This window comes from Trachemys scripta, chromosome 2 (assembly GCF_013100865.1).
Source record: "Trachemys scripta elegans isolate TJP31775 chromosome 2, CAS_Tse_1.0, whole genome shotgun sequence".
Taxonomy (NCBI): Eukaryota; Metazoa; Chordata; order Testudines; family Emydidae; genus Trachemys; species Trachemys scripta.
In genome coordinates, this window is record NC_048299.1 from 232,089,407 (window position 1) to 232,111,510 (window position 22,104).

The 22,104-nt window shown below is 44.9% G+C and overlaps 1 protein-coding gene across 4 annotated transcripts in view; it reads right to left on the reverse strand.

The window, feature by feature from the left end:
• Positions 1-584: 584 nt before the first annotated feature.
• Positions 585-22,104, reverse strand: part of TPD52 (tumor protein D52) — a 69,044-nt gene continuing 47,524 nt past the window's right edge. For 2 of the 4 annotated variants that reach the window (XM_034763176.1, XM_034763172.1), the window contains exons 5-8: positions 21,598-21,624; positions 5,927-5,968; positions 4,297-4,345; positions 585-2,157 (exon numbers count right to left, since the gene is read on the reverse strand). In XM_034763176.1, the coding sequence (XP_034619067.1) occupies positions 2,041-2,157; positions 4,297-4,345; positions 5,927-5,968; positions 21,598-21,624 (235 nt within the window). In that variant the 3' untranslated portion in view covers positions 585-2,040. The remainder of the gene's footprint in view (positions 2,158-4,296; positions 4,346-5,926; positions 5,969-21,597; positions 21,625-22,104) is intronic. The other 2 variants (XM_034763173.1, XM_034763174.1) reach the window with 2 other exon arrangements.

A 22,104-nucleotide genomic window follows, 5' to 3' on the forward strand; every position in this document is an offset into this window, starting at 1 on the left:
GTGGTTTAAACATATTAGATGGGAAAGTACCCTGGTATTACTGGAATTTTGATCCTTTATGGTTGTCATTTATTTTACTTGCGGATTTACAGCCTCTGCTGAACTTTAAGTCTCAGGCCAGGAACTGTTCATGAATTACATTTGTGCTACAAGAGGCATAGTAAATTCCTGAATCAGTTTCCAGGATAGAACCAACTCAGCCCATTTGTCCAAGAAATAAGTGAAAAGTGGTCACAAGGCCATGAGTATGAAGACAGGAGGATTCCAACATCTTCCCAATTACTTGGGGAGCAGAGGCTAGTAAGGGAATATTTCACATGTGAATTCAGTCCTTTCAAATAGATTTTAAAAAGTATAAGTCTGTAGGGAGCTATGACTTTTCCAAAGAGTGGAATGTCTGCATTTACAGCTGTGCTATAATGGCAATACAGTGCTCATGTATAGGATTTTATTAAGCTGCTCACATGTAACTGAGCATATTCACCATAGGTGAAGTGCTATCAAAGCACTCATCAGAAGTGCAGTACAATGGTGTCTAAAGAAAAGTGTATAGTGGTTTTGGAATTTGACTTGCACAAGACAAATTTTTGCAGTTAGTTTTTTTAATTGCTTCCAGTTCATTCCAAGCTCAGTGATGAGACATTTGGCATAAGTTACAATTTGATAACGACCAACATGTGCCAGACATGTACAAAATACAAGCAACGTCCAAAGTACATAAAGTAGATATAGTCAACATGTAAAGCAACATAGCCCTCTTACAAGGTCTGCTGTAGGCTTTGAAATGGGCAAAGTTTCAAGAGTGGATCTCAATGGTTAAGCAGGAGTGGAGTCTCCAGGGTGCAAACAGTATTGCTAATTTTCAAGCCTCTAACAAAAAAGACTTAGGACAAGAGTCTTGAGAACATGAAATAGTTTGAACATCTCAAAGGCCCTCTGCCTCCTAGAGCAATGGCTCTTGCCTGCAACTGCTGTGCAAGTTTACTACAGCATGATGAAAAGTTTAAAAAAAAATTAATTCCCATAACTGACTTGGAATTAGTCAGTAATGACTTGTTAGAAATAATTTTTGCAGCAGCTGTAGGAATGTGTTCACATTTCATCTCCACTCCATGTTTTTAGTGTAAGATTCAATATTAATACCAGAATAGAAGTAGTTTTACAATCACCACCATTGGAGACCATTATTCCAGTGACTGCCATTTTACCACAGCAGAATAATTCTGGCATTAAAGCATCAAGTGAAGAACTCACAATAGTGTACTGGGGTAAACAAACTGGCTCAGATACTAGACCAGCAGCATTAGGCATCTCACTTCCATTTGGAGCATTCTGAGAAACGCACTCTTAGGACATTAAATCTAGTCACAGGACCCACAAAGAAGTCAGTAAGTCGGAATGCTAGTTAGGATTATGTCCTTTGCCCCACATGCACCAAATGCAGTATAGGACTCAACAGGTTTTGACTACAGTAGATTAATATACACTTGTGGAAACCTGCTATAATGATGTTATTCATAGTGTTGAAGCAGAAATCCTTTTTCTGCAGCTTGGAGTAATCTTCCAAGTGTGATGTCCGATTTAGGGAACAGTTGCACTGAAGCCACCAAAGGAGTGAAATAAACCTTCAGTTTGGCAGTAAAAGTAGAATGCCAATTCTTATAAGTGAAGAGAATTGCTAATAATCACAGCCTCCAAAAGGAAGTTATGAATCTACGTACTACATGTACAGTATTAGTAGGTTTGTCTAAAGTTTTTCAAAGCAACATTTTAGAGATTGCCTTTAAAATCAGGGATATATCCTTTAAGTACTTGAAAAGCATAAAAATGTCCCTTCCCCCCCAAAAGCCAGGCTGATACAATCTACTTTAGTTCCAAAAATATTTTAAACCCACAAACAAGCTATTTTATCAAATTGATATAAAGCTAAGTGCTAAGTAAAAGCACATCTGGTGGAAACGGACAGTGAAGAACATTACAAATGTGCTTAGTTTTTGCTTGCAGCATCTGGCAGTGGGTAGCAGGACAAAGGCAGGAATCTCACTGGGTCTCCTCCTGTATCTGTTCCGTAATAGTTTCTGTGGCACTAGCATTGGCAGCTGAATTTAAGACTTCTCCAAAGTCACCTCCAGCAGGCTTGGCTCCTCCAACTTTAGACTAAAATACAAGTAGTTTTAGATAAACCCTTCAGAAAGTATAACTGCAAATACAGTTAGATAAGTATTTTAACAAACAAGTTTTGCAATAAACAATACCTTCATGTCAAGATTGTTTGGGGGAATTTATCCTTTGGAGGCAGTTTTTCCAGGATCAGACTGCCTCTACAATAATTGAGGTAGGAGCGGCACTCAGTGCGACTTGGAGGAAGAAGCTAGGTGGAGAAACACTGAAGGAAATGTTGCAACCCTCCAATCATTAGCTTAACATATAGGTCTCCCTTGGCCTTTAGTACTGCAAAAATTCTCCTGATCAGATTGTTGCAACAGCCCATACTCATATGCTCTATGAAGATTGTACAACTTCAAGTTGAGATATCCTATATTTGTTTTAACTCAAAAATGTTCCAAAACCTGATTAGCTTTTGTTCTGTACCATCCTGGGGGATGTCCAAGAAAAACATTCAGCCTCAAGGACTGAAGCTCTCTGGTGTTTTGGTGGAGCACATTCACTACTACACCCCTTCAGATGGTGTGTAACACACTTACCACACATCATTCCCATATACCTCCATCCCTCCCCTCTAGTGAAATTCATTCCCAGAGTTCATGGACGGAGAAGTTCCTAAACTCCCTTAGATTGCAACAGGCCATTATACAAGATGCCAAGAGGGGAAAGGAGTTCCTTATGCACTTTTCCCCAATCCCAAATTCCTATACAAGGAGCAGTCTGGTCCATAATATGAAGGCCTTTATACCAAAAACGTTAGTTGGAACAGCCACACAACGTTGATCTCTGCTTATTGAGGCCTCAGCCCCAATTTCAGCCTCCTTTCCTGAAAGTGAAGTCTAAGAGCATGTACATTTTACAACAGAATTGCACACCTATATTCCTTACTTTCTGATGCTAACATGCAAGAGTTTGCGTTCCCAGTGTAAGCTAGAACAAAGCTTTTCAGTCCTGAAGTTAAAAATCAGTATAGATTCTGGATATACAAAGACTAGGTTCTATTATGCGTGAAAGGCAGTTTCCTGGACAACCTTTATTGAATGAAGTATCTTAGAACTTCACTATTAAAAATGCAAGTTTGTGTTGTGGTGGGATTATTTGCAACTTGTCTAGAAAGACATGATTAATGTAAACTTTGGGAAGTGTTACAAGCTTCAAAGGACTCTTTAAAACAATGGGCTAAAACAAGACTGAGCTGTTAATGGAGTAGATTTCCTAGGAAATATTTGGGAGGAGGGGAATGCAAATATCCACCTCCAGACCTGATCTTCTGAAGCTTTGACCTGGGATGGGGATCTTGGTCTACAACTTACCTGTTCCCAAGATCAATACCCAAATGGCATAAAAGAGCAACTTGATTCATAGTGTGCAGGTTCTGTACCACGGCAGTTATCAACTTGTAACTAGAGAAAAACCCCTTGGTGGGGTTTGAAGGGCTGTTCTCTGGCCAGAGCCCTGCTTGGAGTTGGGGTGATCTCTGATAAGCGTATTTGCATGTAAGTTTGCTATTTTATATGTTCTCTCACTAATGAGTTCCCCTTAATAAATGGGCTTGCTTAGAAAGAGCTGTGTGCTAACTTAATTGTGGTCAGTTACATTGCTTACCATCAGAGGAGCAAAAGTAAAGCAGGCCTGCTTAGGCAGTCTGACTGCTGGTGAACTTCCAGCGTAGGCAGGGAGCTGTGCAGCCTGGAAATATTTTGGGGTCAGGAGGGAGAGAGATGTATGTTTCTATCCAAGAGGTAATGGCAGGGAGTCAGAAAGAGTGGCCTTTATTGGACCACATAGGAGAAATACAGGTACAATTGCCTCGAACTGAAACAGCATGATCCAGCCCATTTGTGCTGTTCTGAGCATACAAGTGGACCAGAGAGCAGTTGTCTTCCCAACTGGGGATTTGCTGGCAAAAAAGCTATCATAGTTGGCTATACCCCTGCATTTCATAGCATTAATTTACTTGGTTGTCAAATGACTACATTTGGATTTTCAAAGAGTAACTTAAGAGGTTAGTTGCCCAGCTGCCATTGAATTTTAAGGGAAGGGATTTGAGCACCACATTTAGGGTCCTTCAAAAGTCCCAGCTTAAGTCTCATAAAACAACTGTTTCCAGAGGCAGCTAGTTAGATTTACCTTTAAGTTTTCAACCTTTTCTTCAAATGACTTGAAAGTAGAAGAATTTCTAGGGGGGGAAAAAAAGCCAGTGGTTAGTTTCTTAGAGTGAGAACGCGAGCATAGTAATACTAGGTTATTTTTGAGACAATGCATCCATGTTTCCCTGTCCTATGTCAACATGCTTTTGACAGCCCTCAGATTAATCTCTCTTTTGGATAGTAGTTTTTGTACACTTCGCAAACAGTTACTTTAGACCTAAATTGTACAGTTGAAGAGCTTCAAATACAACCCATGTCTAGAGCTTTCAACTGCAAGCCAAGAAGCTCATTTTATTACTACCTTTGAGGCAGTAAAGATATTACTCTTTACACTGCTTAATAGCAGGAGAAAAAAAAAAAAGAAAAAAAATAAGTTTTCAGTGAAGTTACTCATTGCCTGTAACTCAGTGACAGTACCCTTTACAAAAGGTAAGGGGGTAAGGTACTGTATAATGCCAGATTTAACTTGTCATTAGTGACTTTTCAAGGACTCTTCAGACAGGTTGACAGCTGTTGTCTTAGAAAAGTTGCTAGCTCAGTAAGACAATTTAGTCACATCCAGTCACTCTAGAGGCTAGTGAGTGATTGTTAAAGACAACTCATTATAATGTGTGTCTCAAAGTTAAAGAAAGGTTATTTACCCTGTCCCTCTGGAGACAGCCACTGTCAACAGTAATAAGTATTCTCCTCCCCATCTCTCACAGGTAGAGATCATTAAACTATGAAAAGTTAAAATGCAATACCCTAAGATAAAAATAGTGTTTAGTCATAGCAGCCTAGACAAGGGGTGAAATTTTGTCCCCACTGAAGTAAATGGCAAACATGGACTTCAGTAGGGTCATTAAGTCACCCAAGGATTCTATATCAATTGCCACCAACTTGCAGTGTGACTTTGTGCCTTAATCTGTGTCACCAGATGGAGAAATGCTTACTTCTGATGCAGCCAGCCTTAGTGTTTGTAATGTACTCTGAACCTTATTTAGAGGGTGCAAAATATTAGGAGTTTTAGGTTTGGAGTAAGGCCTTTACTTCAATTTTCCCTTGCTCAGTGTCCATTTAAGATGCCCCACATTTAATCTTTGTTACTCTGAATATGCATTTATATGGTAGGCATGTACACCATTCCTTGTTTGGGAAATTGACACTAAGCTATATGAAGTTGTATCTGCATGCTTTTTGATCAAAGCAGGATTTTGGAAGGAGGGAGGCAAGGTAAGCAATTAAAGTCAGCAAGAGAAAAAAAACTGGAGGCCAAACTGCTTACTTTCCTATGAGTTAGTAAGAAAGTAAGTCTCCATTTTAGAAGAGCTGTAGACAGTTTGGAATTTGAAATCATTTAGTAGCATAATATTTCTAAGAAAAAGACTATTCAGCTTCTCACCATAAGCGAATATCATGTCTAGGATGTGTAATTGCCAATAGAACAAGTTCAAAGAAATAATTAACTTTCTGCAAGAACATTCAGTACAGCAAATTGTTCTAAAAACCAAGATGTTTCCATGTATTTAATTCTACACGTGGGTGGGATGGGGGAAGGAAAGAGGATCAGTTCAACTAGTAAGAGACAATACACATCCAATAGCTGAATTACATACTAAAACATACATTACCTCATAACAGGCATGCTAATTGAATGTTGTATGGAGCGTATACTAAGTGTCAGCATTAAGAAAAGGAGAGAGAGTGAAGTTAGTTATGATCAATTATGAAAAGCAATTTGCTTAGAAACCCTTTGCATCAGGTTCCATGGAAAGAATCTTTCTCCCCATAATTGAAGATGTCTGAGACTACGATTTTCCCCAAGCGCAGTTTCAAATAAACTGGAGTCATGCACACATTCATAAAGAATATGCAAGAGAGTGTAGTAATACTTTATTTAAAATATGCCAGTTAAAATGTACATTCTGCATAGTTGCAACATAATTCCTTTGTCCTTTTTTAATCTACCCATTAAGTTTTCAGACAGTGAGAAACATGCTAAGTTTGCAATTCTAGTAGTGTCAAGTGAATGCCAAAAGCTATCGTTCACATTCCCTCCCCTTGAATGATGCTTACATTAAAGGGTAATGTCTCTCAGACTATCACAACATTAATTGCAATGGACTCCTGCATATGGAGTAGCAAACTACAAGTCAGTATGGATCCAGGAGCTGAATTTTAGTTCATTAGCACCATTTAGAAACAGCTCTGTTTCGTGGACTGTCAATCCATTACCTTTCACTAGGATTAGAGTCATAGTAACTCAAACAGGCCTAGTTTCAACTACAGCTGGTTGGGAAGTTTCCAACAAAATAGTTGGACATGTCACTTCCAGAAAAGCCAATAGCTTAGGTCATTCACCTAGGATGTGTCAGACCCAGGGTTGTGTCCCAGCTCTGATTTAGGTCTTTGTTTTGTCCTAGTGTGGAACAGGAAAACAGTTTGAAAGCTCAAATTTGTGGAACAGGAAAACAGTTTCTTGCCCAGCTCTAACCTTAACTTTGTTTTTGAGGAACCACAAGCTTATTCTTCATACTTGTTAAATCTTATCCCTGCCAATACATCCAACTCATCACTAGGAGTATCGTTAGTGATATAGTTTAAGTGATGTGGACAACTGCTCATTAGAAAGGAGTCATTAGGAGGGTCATAGGCCCAATAGCAACTAGATTGTTTCAGACAGTAATAACTTGAGCCAATTTAATCCTCCCTAGGAAAAGCTCAGCATTCTTATTTTTAATTCCCCATCCCCCCAAATATTTAGTCCTACTCAATTGTAGATGTGTAGTCTGTACTAGTGGAGTGCCATACCAGCTTCAGTAGAGCAGTTTTGCTGGACATGTATCTTCTCCAACCATACCTGGATGCTTAATCTTGAATCACGAGTCAATACTTTTGTATTAGAGTTCTCATCCCTGGCAGCTCATCTCATTTTGATGGCAACTCAGTCTCCCCTAAATTAGGGCCTCAGTGGTAGAGCCACTTTGGTACTAATGAAAAAGTTCCAGAATAGGTTTAGAATGTAAGGATTTCTGGAGAGGTTTAGACACCAAAGAGATAAAAGCTTTAAGATAAGCCAGGACATGTTGCTAACTGAACATGTGACTGAAGATTGGGTAGTAGTGCCATATACTGCAAGTCAAACGGTCAGCTAGTTGTTTGCTGAGGTTGTCTGTGCTCCAATCATGTTTATTCATTGTTTCACCCTGTGTATATCTGCTGTCCATGTCCCTGTAGGAGACCCAGCTTCTAATAATTAGATTTTTAGAGTCTATTTTATCCTCTGCCTTCAGGATGAGTCACACTTCTGTATTGAGACCCATTATGTTATAAGAGGATTGGCACAGATCCCAACTTTGCTGAATGCCAAGTTTCTGCTCAACACATTTTCTAATACACGCAATAGTTACATTTTTCCAGCAGTGGTCAGCCACCTGTCTGACCCTGTAAGAGGCTCTCACCTCTAGAGAGAGGAGTCTTTTTTTTAAATAAAAAAAGTAGAAGGATGCCTACTCTTCCCCTGATATTACAGTCTACAAACCCACCCACCCACACCTACCTACAGGAAATATAGTGTACAAAGACTGACCTTCAAGGATAGCATTTGCATTGTCTTTTGAGAGAGACATGTACTGTAAATACAAGCTTCAGTGTTCAGCTTTCGGTGGAGAAGTTTTCACGGACCTCAAAAAACCATGCACAGTTCTGGAAATAGTTTAACTCCCATAGTACCAGTTTGTTATGTAGCTATGATGTGTTTTCAGTAACTCAGCCAAGACAACTGTTTTAGAATGAAGCATATTTTTGAATTAGTAGCAGTTACGTTACTTTGGTTTCCAAGTTTGACTTACAAGTCCAATGTTACACTTAGCCACGTCATAGCATACCCAGATACAGGATGTGATCCAAGAAGATATTCTCTGGAAGGACACCAGGAGGCTCTTCATCCTTTCCGCCACAACAAATTACTGGTTCAACTTGTGGAACAGTTTTGTTCGTTCAACATAAAAAGCCAAAGCCAGCCGAATATTCAGGGAGTGAAGCCTCTGCTCACGGCTGTTGGCATGGGGCTTCAGGAAAAAGACTGGGAGAAATAGGTCTTCGTTGGTGTGAAAGTTGGAGACCAACCCTACTTGGTGTTCCTCCCGAAGGTGAAGTTGCACTTTGTCCTTATAAAAAGGTAGTATATTGGGCGGGGTGGTCAGATGTGAGGGCCTTGAGCTCAGAGACCTCCTGGCTGAAATTATGGCAATTAGGATTAGGCCACTTTATAAAGACAGGTAAAAAGTAAAGTAAAGTAGTTGAGCATGTCGCTAATTGTTTGAATGGAGGTCCCCCCAGCAGCCGTGAGTGTACCAGGTTAATGTCCCAAGGAGGGAGTGGACTGCTGGATTTGAGGGTATAGGCTGTCTATCCCTTTAAGAAACCACCGCATCATAGGGTTAGCGAAAACTGAGAGGCCCAACTCTCCTGGGTGAAAAGCTGAGATGGCAGCCAGGTGAATCTTTATCGACAAGTTGGACAGGCCCTGCTGTTTCAACCTTAGTAGGTAGTTCAAGACCGAAGGGGGACCGAAGATTGCAATGGAAGGATACGGCTCTGCGAAGACAAAATAGAGAATCTTTTCCACTTGGCTAAGTAGGCCGCCCTGGTCGATGGTTTTCTGCTGCCAATAAGAACTTCCCTAATGGGGTTTGAGCATGCAAGCTTGCGTGGATTCAACCACACAGCTTCCAAGCAAGGAGATGGAGAGATTCGAGATTGCAGTGTTGGAGCTGGCCGTGATGTTGAGTAATGGAGGTCTGGAACAAACAGCAGGGCGATTGGAGTCTTCATCGAGAGTTCCAGCAACATGGTGGACCAATGCTGGCATGGTCAGGCTGGTGCTACCAGGATGACAGAGGCCCCGTCGCTCTGAATCTTGAGGAGGACCTTGTGAATAAGTGGGATTGGGCGGGGCGGGGTGGGGGAAGAAGAGGAGAGAAGTGATAACATGTAGAAGAGCTGGTCCTTCCATGGGAGAAGAAATGCACCTGCCAGTGAGCCCTGGCTGTGGCTCAGGAAGGAGCAGAATTAGAGGCACTTCCTATTGCTCCTTGTGATGAACAACTCAACTTGGGGAAGACCCCATCATTAGAAGATATCATTTATTACGTCCAGGCGAATGGGCCATTTGTGGTTGTGAAAAGACCTGCTGAGATGGTCTGCTAGTTCATTCTGAGATCCAGAAGCATTGAGCGTGTTATGCAGAACTCCCAGAGCTTGCAGGCTTCCTGACATAGGGGAGAGGAGCGCACTTCACCCTGTCTGATAAAGAACAATCACTGTTGTGTTGGTCAGGACTGATATGCATTTGCCCTCCAGATGAGGCCGAATGGTCTGACATGCCAGACAAACCGCTCTCAGCTCTCTGACGTTCATGTGAAGCCACAGCTCCTCTAGAGACTAGAGGCCTTGAGTTCTGTGCTCTCTGAGGTGAGCTTCCCACCACATTGATCACTGACGCATCAGCAGTCATAACAAAAAGGTGTTGTTTGGAGAATAGGATGCTTATACACACACCATGTGAGGGTCAAGCCACCACTGAAGAGGCTTGAGAACCATTGGTGAAAGCATGAATGCCCTGTCTAGACTGTTTGCTTGGTCGGTACACAGATGGCAGCCAAGCCTAGAGAGGTCCGAGTTTGAGCCTTGTATGCTGGACCACGTATGTGCACAACACCATGTGTCCTAGGAGTTTCAGACAGTGGTTGTAGGAAACTGCTGAGGTCTTGTGTCATGTATGGCCTGAAAACATGACTGAGGTCATGCTCTGGCCTGTCTCAAGTCTAGCACTGCCTCTATGAACTTTATTCTCTGAGTAAGGGTGAGCATTGACTTCTGAGTATTTAGCAGGAGACCCAGTGAGTCAAAGGTCGATCTTATCGGGTTGACCTGCTAATCCACTTGTGTCCTAGAATGTCCCGTCAGTAACCAGTCATCGAGGTATGGGAATACCTGAACCCGTCTTTTCTGCAGGAAGGCAGCCCTGACTGACATGCATTCGGTGAACACCTGAGGTACTGATATTATATAGATAGGTAGATGTAGATATAGATCTATCTCAGAACTGGAAGGGACCTTGAAAGGTCATTGAGTCCAGTCCCCTGCCTTCACTAGCCGGACCAAGTACTGTCCTTGACAGTTTGTTTGCCCCAGATCCCTAAATGGCCCCCTCAAGGATTTAACTCACAACCCTGGGTTTAGCAGGCCAATGCTCAAACCACTGAGCTAACCTTCCCCCCCATAACAGACCAAACAGGAGCACTGAGAATTGGTAGTGAGCACCCCCCATTACAAACCTTAGGAAGTCCATGTGGGGAGGGATTATGGAAATATGCATCCTTCAGAATTGAGGGCAGCATACTAATCTCCAGGATCCAGGGAAGGAATAATGGTGGCTAGAGAGACCATCTGAAACTTTAGCTTCTTCATGAACCTGTGAAGTTGCACGGGTCCAGGATGGGTCTGAGCCCCCTTCTCCCCCCTTTGCTTTCAGTATTAGGAAATACTGGGAGTAAAGACCCCTTGCCCCTGAGCTCCAGCAGAACCTCCTCCATGGCTCCTGCTGATAGGAGTGTTTGTACCTCCTGCATAAGGAATTGCTTGTGAGAAGGGTCCCTGAAGGGGATGCGGGGGCAGCTCAGGGGAGGGAGGAGGAAAAGAAAATTGGAGGTAATATCCCATTTCTACCCTGCAAAGGTCCTAATGGTCTGAGGTGATTTGGGACCAAGCCTGGTATAAATGGGATAGAAGGTGCCAAAAAAGGAAGGAAGGATCCAGTTGGCTGGCTGGCAAGTCTTCCTCAGGCACATCTTCAAAAGGCCTGCCTAGGCCTGGTGGCTGTTTGGACAAACCAGATCCCTGGTTGTTTGGAGCTTGGGGTTGGCAAGGCCGTCTTCAACTGTGGTCCTGTCTGGGCTGGCCTTGGTAGGGAAGAGGCATAGGCTGAGGCTTAAAATGCCACGTTTAGTGGCCGGGGTGTGCAGCCCCAGTGATCTCAGACTGGCTTGGGAGTCCTTTAAGCTATGCAGCTTAAAGTCAGTCTTCTCTGAGAATAACATGGCCTCCTCGAAAGGGAGGTCTTGTATTGTCTGTTGAACCTTCCCAGCTAGGTCCAAGGCCTGCAGCCAGGAGCAGCGACATTTCTATGCCTGATGACATGGCACAAGTTGCTGCATCTGCATAGTCCAGCGCTGCCTGTAATGAGGTCCTGGCCACAGCCTTGCCCTCATCTACAGGGGCAGAGAACTCAGACTTGGAGTCCACAGAAACCAGCTCAGTAAACGTGGATAGCGTGTCCCAAGACTTAAACTGTAGTGGCTAAGGATCGCCTGCTGGTTAGCGATGCAAAGCTGGAGTCCTCCAGTGGAGGGCACCTTCCTCCCGAAGAGGTCCAGCTTCTGTGTGTCCTTAGCCTGTGGGGTGGATCCTTGCTGCCCCTGCCTCTCCTACTCATTGACTGCTGCCACCAAAGAGTCCGGCGGGGGGGGGGGGAAGATGAGTGAAGAGGTATTTGTACCCTTTAGAGGGTACAAAATACTTCCTCTCGACCCCTTTTGCTGTAGGGGTCAGGGAAGCTGGAGTTTTCCAGAGTGTCTTTGTTTTCCAGTATGGTCTTGATTCGGGGGGGGGGGGGGGGGGGGGAGAAGAGGAATAGAGCCACCCTGGTGGGACCTGCCTGAGATAAAATGTCCACTATTGGGTCTGAAACCTCAGTGACTTCTTCCATCTGGATACCCAGATTCTGTGCCACCCATTTTAACAGCTCAAGATGGACTCTGCTGTCCTGTGGAGGAGTCCCAAAGAGGTTCCCCCTACTGCCTCCTCAGATGACAAGGATGCCCAGGCCAGTGCTGTCCCCCCCGTCTGTCTGGCTCCTTGAAGTGTTCATAAGCTGCTGCACCAGAGTTGCTGCCAGAAGTGTTGGTAGAGCTGGATACAGTGCCAGGAGTGGCACTGGTGCTGGTAACGATGGCCGCCGAGCCGTGGGAAAAGACCCTGCTCTGGGACTTCTTTCTTGGTCATGTCTGAGAAACGACCGATTGCCCGGAGACAGATCCCTGGGACTGGTAGTATGGCCACAGGGTCCTGAAAGGCTACTGCACCAGCACTTGTGGTAGCATCTGCCACTGTGGCCACAGCACCAGAGAGAAAGTTTGGGTTATGTCTGGCCTCTGGTGTGCCTGTCCTCTACTCCAGCTCCTCAATGTGTGGAGAGAGTGTGCCAGGGAAAGGGTGAGCAGTGCTGTGTCAACAAGGGTTTGCCTCTGGATGGCACAGTGGTCTCTGATGCCAGAGGCTTCAGGGCTGATGGTCTCTTGGGCAAGAAGATCCCTTCCCACCTTGAAGGTCTCTGGTGCCAGTGGAAGAGGGACCTTCCCTCTACCCCAGACTCGATGGGCCCTCTTGTGGACCCGGAGTAGACAGTGCTGTTTGTTGCACTGCTGTAGAGTGGCCCGGCACAGGTCACACTCCCTTAGCTGGCTCACGCTCTAGCGCTCAAGAGGGGGTGCACCCTGTCAGTCTTCCTGTGCTTCTTACGAGGCACAGGTGCCTGGAAGTGGTGCCGAGACTCTATGCACAGGGCAGTCTTCGGTGCTGGGGAGTGCTAGTGCCAAGTCCCAGGACTCTAGTCCCAGAGTCTTCCTCGGTGCAGCCTCCCTAATCAGAGCTGGTGTATTGTGCACTGATGCAGAGGAGCCCAGTGCCGGTTCCACAGGGCTCGTCTCAGATTGTGGCCGCAGGGCTGCCTGCATCAGCAGCAGCCTCAATCTGTGGTCACTTTCTTTTAGTGCAGGGATGAAAACTCCTGCAGATCTTACACCTGTCCATTTAATGGGATACTCAGCCTGTAAAGTCTGGGTTGCCCCGGGCAACAGTTTTTGGCAGACTCCATATGGTTTAAACCCTGGGACCGAGGCATGTCCCAGGAAGGGGAAAAATGGGGAGAACCATCCCCAGTAACAAACTAAAACATTTACACTACAATAACTATCTAGAACTATTTACAAGAGAAAGTAAGCAAAAGCTATTAGGGGGATCACTCAAGCAAGAGAGAAAGCACTCCAACAACTTTCACTGGCAGTAAGAAGGAACTGGACAGGTAGTGGGTTGGCAGGACCCCATTTGCAGCACCATGAAGGCACAACTCCAGGGTGCTCCATAGCAGACCTGATGGGTGCTGCTAGGGGAAAAACCTTCTGGTGACAGTGCACGTGGCACGCACACACCTAACTGTAATGGATATGAGCAAGCACTTGAAGCAAAGTGTAGGTCCATTACTTAGTGGGGAAGGAGAGCTAGTGATGGACAACACCAAGAAGGCTGAGGGGTTTAATGGGGGGGGGGGTGTCTTCAAACTGATAGCAATTAACTCTGAAAAACTCATGAAGGATGGGTGAGGTCCCTGAGGGCTGGAGAAGGGCAAACATTGTTCCCATTTTTAAAGACTGGTCTGAGGTCGAAAGGTACTAAGGACCCTGGAACTAACTTCAATACCTGAAAACGTACTGGAACAAATTATTAAATAATCAGTTTGTCAGCACCTTGAGACTGAGTTATAAGGAATTGCCAGCATGGATCGGTCAAGAACAAGTCATGCCAAACAAAGCTAAATTTCCTTTTTTGACAGGGTTGCTGGATAAATGGGCCGAGGAAACAGTAAATGTGATTTTGACAATCCTGCATGATATTCTCATAAGCAAACTAGGGAAATGTGATATAGATTAAATCATCATCAAGGTGCATACACAATGGTTGAAAGACCACACTCAGTAGTTCTCAATTGTTCACTGTCAAACTGGGAGGACATAACTAGTGGGGTCCTGCAGAGGGCTGTCCTGGCTCATTCTATTCAACATTACCACTAATGATTTGATAATGGAGTGGAGAGTATGCTTAAAGTTTGCATGTGACACCAAACTGGGAAGGGTTACAAGCACTTCGGAAGACAGGATTAGAAGTCAAAATGACCTTGATAAGTTAGAGAACTGATCTGAAAGCAGCATGAAGAAATTTAAGACATGAGTACTGCACTTACAGGAAAGAAACAAAAAATGCTCAGCTACAAAATGTGGAGTAACTAGCTAGGCAGTAGTACTGCTGAAAAGGATCTGGGGGTTATAGTGGATCACAAATTGAATAAGACAATATTGTGATGAAGTTGCAAAAAAAGGCCAATACTCTGAGGTGTGTTGACAGAAGTGTTATGTGAAAGACCTGGGAGAGGACTGTCCTGCTCTACTCAGAGCTGGTGAGGCCTCAGCTGGAGTATAGCATCCAATTCTTGGTGCCATACTTTGAGAGATGTGGGCAAATAGTCTAGAGGAAAGTGTACTGGGGTGGCTGCTTATTGAGCTCCCTGTTGCGAGCCAAGATGGCTTTGCAGGCGCCCTGTCTTGTTAGGCCCACTTCATAGGCCCCTTAAGCACTCCACACACTTATGGCTCACAGCACCACCATCCAGGGCTGGTTTAATAGCAAATAAAATTCACACCGTTCTCAGAATCCTGCATAACAAAATAATTCAAACAATCCTCACTGAGCCCCCCAAAGTCCATAACTGTAATTCCACAGTTCATACTTTGCACTGGTTCTTTGACACACCCAGAGCTCTTCCTCCGAGAGCCTGCTCCGCCCACAGGCACTAGGTACGAGCTGTCACCCAGGCTTTTCTCTTTCAGAAACCTTCCTTGTTTTGAACATGGACCTCTTTCGAAGAGCTCTTCCCAGTTGTCTGAAGAGGGGATCCCTGCCCCACCATACACTACAGGGCTCCTGATACCAGGCTCTTGAAGGAACAGTGTCTCCGGTGTCTTCCACAACCGGATTTTAGTTCCCCAGTACCGCTCATCCCTGGAACAAGGTCTTCTGGTCCCCTTTATTCTTAAAGGGCTAGTATACCCCATTACAGAGAAAAAAAAACAATAAGTTTAGAAAACCTAACCTATGAGGAAAGGGGTGGGGGAGGAGGAAAACTGGGCACATTTAATCTTAAATAAAAACAAGGAGTCCAGTGGCACCTTAAAGACTAACTGGATTTATTTGGGCTTAAGCTTTTGTGGGTCAGAAACCCACTTCTTCAGATGCATGGAGTGAAAGTTACAGAGATAGGCATAAATACATTTTGGTACATGAAGAGAAGGGAGTTACCTTACAAGTGGAGAACCAAGTGGAGTTTGAGAGGGAGTTTGACAGAGGGAGGCCTACGATGGTTAGGAAGACCTGCAACACCTGTGCCAGCACTGCTTAGGTCTCTTCCACCTGCGCCTGTAGCCAGACAGAGCACCTGAGCATAGATGCTTCTACCCAGATCCTGGTGTGGTTTTCATAGAATCATAGAATATCAGAGTTGGAAGGGACCTCAAGAGGTCATCTAGTCCAACCCCCTGCTCAAAGCAGGACCAATTCCCAGCTAAATCATCCCAGCCAGGGCTTTGTCAAGCCGGGCCTTAAAAACCTCCAAGGAAGGAGACTCCACCACCTCCCTAGGTAACGCATTCCAGTGTTTCACCACCCTCCTAGTGAAATAGTTTTTCCTGATATCCAACCTGGACCTCCCCCACTGCAACTTGAGACCATTGCTCCTTGTTCTGTCATCTGCCACCACTGAGAACAGCCGAGCTCCATCCTCTTTGGAACCCCCCTTCAGGTAGTTGAAGGCTGCTATCAAATCCCCCCTCATTCTTCTCTTCTGGAGACTAAACAATCCCAGTTCTCTCAGCCTCTCCTCATAAGTCATGTGCTCCAGACCCCTAATCATTTTTGTTGCCCTCCGCTGGACTCTTTCCAATTTTTCCACATCCTTCTTGTAGTGTGGGGCCCAAAACTGGACACAGTATTCCAGATGAGGCCTCACCAATGTCGAATAAAGGGGAACGATCACGTTCCTCGATCTGCTGGCAATGCCCCTACTTATACAGCCCAAAATGCCGTTAGCCTTCTTGGCAACAAGAGCACACTGTTGACTCAAACTGAGCACTCAGTTTTGCAGGGACTGACTTGCAATTCCCACTTACTGATATCCAGGCTGGGGGGGGACCATCCAATGTGAAAGGTGCCTGCTGGTGGAATCTCTCAGGCAGCAGGTGGGAGAGCTACAGGAGGAGGCGGCTAGGTTGAGGCGCATCCAAATCCACGAGCAATTCCTGGACAGTGTCCACATGGAGACAGTTGAGGTAGCTGTCCCAGCACACTGGACTGCTGACACACCACTGGTGGTGGAGGAGATGGCTCAAGGTGGACACTGGCAGCTGGTCACTTCTGGCAGCAGGCAGTGCTCCACCCCTGCTCCAAATCCTCCCACTGTGGTAATAGGAAACCATTATGCTCTTCTTGGTACAGGAGAGAAGGAATCACCCCCTACAGCAGAGAAGCCTCGTACACCTAAGGCTGGGAGGTCTGCTGCCACCACTGCAAATAGGAAACATAGGGTAGTGGTAGTCAGACTCTCTTCTGAGGGGGATGGAGGTGCCCATCTGCCACCCTGACATTTCATCTTGGGAGGTATGCTGCCTGCCAGGGGCCCATATCCGAGACGTTACATAGGCATTGTTGAGGATTATGCAGCCTTCCGACTATTACCCCACGTGGGCACAAATGATACTGTGAGGTGTGACACTGAGCGGATCAAGTGTGACTACAGGGCTCTGGGAATATGGTGAAGGAGTTTGGAGTGCAGGGGGCATTCTCTTCGATCCTTCCTGTCAAAGGTAGGGGCCCGGGCAGAGACAGATGCATCGTGGAGGTGAATGCCTGGCTGCGAAGATGTGTTGCCAGGAGGGCTTTGGCTTCCTCAATCATGGGATGCTATTCCAGGAAGGACTGCTAGGCAGAGATGGCGTTCACCTTTCGAGGAGGGGAAAGGCCCTATTTGGCCACAGACTGGCTAACCTAGTGAGAAGGGCTTTAAACTAGGTTTGACAGGTACCGGTGAGCAAAGCCCACAGGTAAGTGGGGAACATGGAGACCTGGGAGATGGGTCGGAAACGAGAGGGAGTGTTGGCTATGTTGGCAGAGAGAAAGGAGGGTCAGGGCAAAACTGGGAGGCAAGATCAAATCAATATCTTAGATACTTATATACAAATCTGAGAAGTATGGTTAATAAGCAGAAAGAACTGGAAGTGCTAATAAATACAACTATGACCTTGTTGGCATCACCAAAACTTGGTGGGATAATACACATGATTGGAATGGATGGGTATAGCTTGCTCAGGAAGGATAGACAGGAGGAAAATATATATTATATATTATAAATATACACACTTGGACATAGGAGACAGAAGTGTTGAGAGAGTCTCTGGGTTAGGCTAAAAAGGGTAAAAAACAAGGATGATGTCATGCTAGGAGTCTACTACAGGCCACCTAACCAGATAAAAGAGGTGGATGAGGCTTTTTTTAAACAACTAACAAAATCATCCAAAGCCCAAGATTTGATGGTGGTGCGGGGGGGGACGGGGACTTCAGCTATCCAGATACAGACTACCCAATAAGTTCTTGGACTGCATTGCAGACAACTTTTTATTTCAGAAGGTTGAAAAAGCCACTGGGGGAAGCTGTTCTAGATTTGATTTTAACCATTAGGGAGGAACTAGTTGAGAATTTGAAAGTGGAAGGCAGCTTGGGTGAAAGCAATCATGAAATCAGAGTTCACAATTCTAAGGAAGGGTAGAAGGGAGTACTGCAAAAGAGACAAGGGATTTCAGGAAGGTGGATTTTGGTGAGCTCAGAGAGCTGATAGGTAAGGTCCCATGGGAATCAAGACTGAGGGGAAAAAACAGTTGAGGAGAGTTGGCAGTTTAAAGGAACACTATTAAGGGCCTAAAAGCAAGCTATTCCACTGGGTAGGAAAGATAGAAAATGTGGCAAAAGACCACCTTGGCTTAACCACGAGATCTTGCGTGATATAAAAAAGGAGTCATAAAAAAATGGAAACTAGGACAAATATAGGCAAACACAGGAATGCAGGGGCAAGATTAGAAAGGCAAAGGCACAAAATGAACTCAAACTAGCTACAGGAATAAAGGGAAACAAGATGACCTTATCAATACATTAGAAGCAAAAGGAAGACCAAGGACAGGGTTGTGTCCTTGGTAGCCTCCACTGCTCAATGAGGAGGGAGTAACAGGAAACTTGGAAATGGCAGAGATGCTTAGTGACCTTTGTTTCAGTCTTCACCGAGAAGTCTGAAGGAATGCCTAACATAGTGAATGCTAATGGGAAGGGGGTAGGTTTAGAAGATAAAATAAAAAAAGAACAAATTAAAAATCAGAGTTAGATGCCTGCAAGTCACCAGGGCCTGATTAAATGCATCCTAGAATACTCAAGGAGCTAATAGAGAAGGTATCTGAGCCTCTAGTTATTATCTTTGGTAAATCATGGGAGACAGGGGAGATTCGGCGGGGCCAGGCCAGAGGGAGCCGCTCGACCCGAGCCGGACTGGGCCGCTCCTCCCTGAAGCCCTCCTCGCACGTCCCCGTCCCAGTTTACCTGCCTGCTGCTTGTTTCAGGCTTCCCGTGAACATCTGATTTGCGGGGAGGAGGAGGGAAGGGAATGTTCCGGGGAGGAGGGGGAAGTGAGCTGGGGCCAGGGTGGACAGCTGCTAAAGCTTTTGTTAAATTTAAAAGCCCTTTTAGAACCGGTTGTCCCAGAACCGGTTTGTATGTTACCATTCCTGATGGTTAATTTGTGTCCATTTATCCTTTTACATAGAGAGACTGTCTGCTTTGGCCAATGTACGTGGCAGAGGGGCATTACTGGCACATGATGGCATATATCATTAGTAGATGTGCAAGTGAATGAGCTTCTGATGTTGTGGCTGGGTCTTACGATGGTGTCGCGAGAGTAGAGATGGTGACAGAGAAGGCAATGGGGTTTGTTACAGGGATTGGTTCCTGGGTTAGTGTGGTGTGGTGTGTAGTTGCTGGTCAGTATTTGCTTCAGGTTGGTGGATGGTCTGTAAGCAAGGATTGGCCTGCCTCCCAAGGCCAGTGAGTGTGGGGGATAATTTTCCAGGATAGGTTGTAGGTCATTGATGCACTGGAGAAGTTTTAGCTGGGGGCTGTACGTGATGGCCAGTGGTGTTCTGTTATTTTCCTTGTTGGGCCTGACCTGTAGTAGGTGACTTCTGGGTACCCATCTTGCTCTGTCAATCTGTTTTCTCACTTCCCCAGGTGGGTATTGTAGTTTTAAGAACGTTTGATAGAGATCCTATAGGTGTTTGTCTCTAGCTTAGGGCTTGGCTGTAGACAATGGATTGTGTGATGTGTCCTGGATGGAAGCTGGAGCCATATAGGCAAATATAGCATCAGTATTGGGTGGTATTTATGGGACCATCACTTATTTGCACTGTAGTATCCAGGAAGTGGGAAGGAAGAAAGAGGAAGGAAACCTACCAGATCTACTATGTCCTCTTGAGGAGGACTTGGACCAGTAAGCAAGAATAGAAAAAACCCACATATTATAAGCGTCTGAAGGTGCCATGTCAAAGGCGAGATCAGGTTTCAGCAACCAAGAGAGTGGGAAGAGGTCCTTAGAAAAACAGTGCATTTAGCTTAAAAAAAAAAAAAAAAAAAAAAAAACACACAGATTCTCTATTAAATACATCTCTCTAGCACCGGGGTGGGCAAACTACAGCCCACAGGCGGCATCCGGCCTGCCAGCCATTTAATCCAGCCCTCAAGCTCCAGCTAAGGAGTGGGGTCTGGTGCTTGTCCCACTCTGACACTCCAGCCGGGGAGTGGGGTATGGGGCTTGACCCGCTCGGCTCCCAGAAGCAGCGGCATGTCCCCCTTCCAGTTCCTACACGTAGGGGCAGCTAGGGGCCTCCGCTCCCCATGCTGCCTCTGTAGCTCCCATTGGCCGGGAATTGTGGCTAATGGGAGCTGCAGGGGTAGCACTTGTGGATGGGGCAGTGTGCAGCAGAGCCGCCTGGTCGTGCCTCTACATAGGAGGCAGAGGGTGGGGACATGCCCCTGCTTCTGGGAGCTGTTTGAGGTAAGCACTGCCCAGAGCCTGCACCCCTGAGCCACCACCCCCACATTCCAACCCCCTGCCCCAACCTCTGAACCCCTCTGTCCTAGCCCAGCGTATCCTCCTGCACCCCAAGCCAATCATCCCCCACCCCTCCCCAGCATGGAGCCCCATCCTGCACCCTGAACTCCTCATTTCTGGCCCTACCCTGGAGCTTGCATCCCCTCCTGCATCCCAACCCCAATTTTGTGATCATTCATGGCCAGCCATACAATTTCCATATCCAGATGGGGCCCTCGGGCCGAAAAGTTTGCCTACCCCTGCTCTAGCAGGTAGCTACTGGAGCCAAGAGGCACTGGTAGGGATAAAACACTGAAGACAGGATTATTATTTTGCAGAACACCGGAATCAAATTTAGAATATTTATACCATGTCTGTTATACACTGTTAAGATACTTGAATTATTATACATTTATAAGTATTATAGTTTCTCATGCATGTTACCCCAAACTATCTTTTTAATACACAACCCTTTATGAGGTATTGTGTGAATATCGTTTATGCAGCTATATTGTCAATTCCATCAATACTTATTACCCCTTATACAATACAGTTACTCAGACCAAGATGATCCACCGAAGTCTGTATACTAACGTTACATTTAGTAGCATGCCTTTTCAGTTGCTTATAAATCTGAGTCTTATTTGCAAGTTAAATATTAAGTTTGCCTAGGACTCCAAAAATAGTACATACAAAGGGTGAGAAATAGCATAGTTAGGTACAGACATCAGTATGGAAATTTATTTAGCCTCAAGTATTGTGACAGCAGTGTACTTACTGAACAGCTATGTGATGAGAGACACTGAAAGGACAACTGCTACTCTAGATCAGTGCACTGCTGAACAAACATACATGATACAAACAGAGGACCAGAACTTTTAATCAGACATTAGAGGAAGGAATTCTGCATGCCATTGACCTCAAAGCCTTTTCATGTCTCCTTACAACATGCTTCCACAACTGTTCCCCCTCCCACCTCTCAGCTTCCTTTCTTTTACTTTTTTAAAAGTATTACAGTCTTACTGTATATCTGGATTTCTTGTTCATTTAGGAACTACCCAAAATGATGAAATCCAACCCCTGACATTAAAGACTAGGTTATTTTTATTCTGTGTAGTTACTATAAGGGACGCAAGTGTTGTCTAGATAAACCAATTTTAAAAATTGATGTGGAACAGTCTAACCAATTATGTGCTAAAGTTGTATTAACAATTCTAAAGCCCACCTTACCTAAAGGAATGTGAAAATGCCTGCAGTCTGCAGGATGCCAGAGTAAGCATTAAAAAAAGAAAGGAAGTTCTGATAAATCTGTAGTAAAATTAATCTCATGTAGCTACTTCTCTTGCTTCTATAAAATGAGTGCTTGAGAGGTAAATGGCAGCACTTGACATGCAGGGCTGACTTTATTACACTGTTTTCCAATGCAGTTAAAATCTTAAATGGATACATTTCTATGGGCCAATTAACAGGCAAATAATTTGGTCCACTAATGCAAGACAAGCTACAGCAAGACAGAGGCAAGATAAACAAGAATTTCGCAAATTCCTGTAGTGAAAGCAGTGCAATTGTATGGATTGTACAAGCCTGCAGATGTTAATGGAGTCAGGAAAAAAAGTCTTTCATGCTGGTCAAAACAGAGGATAGTTTTAAATGGTCTTTGGTATTAGTGTGCATGAAAGATACAATATAATGGATGTGCAGTTTTGGCACAAGACAGCAACAGATTTTCAGTTTGGC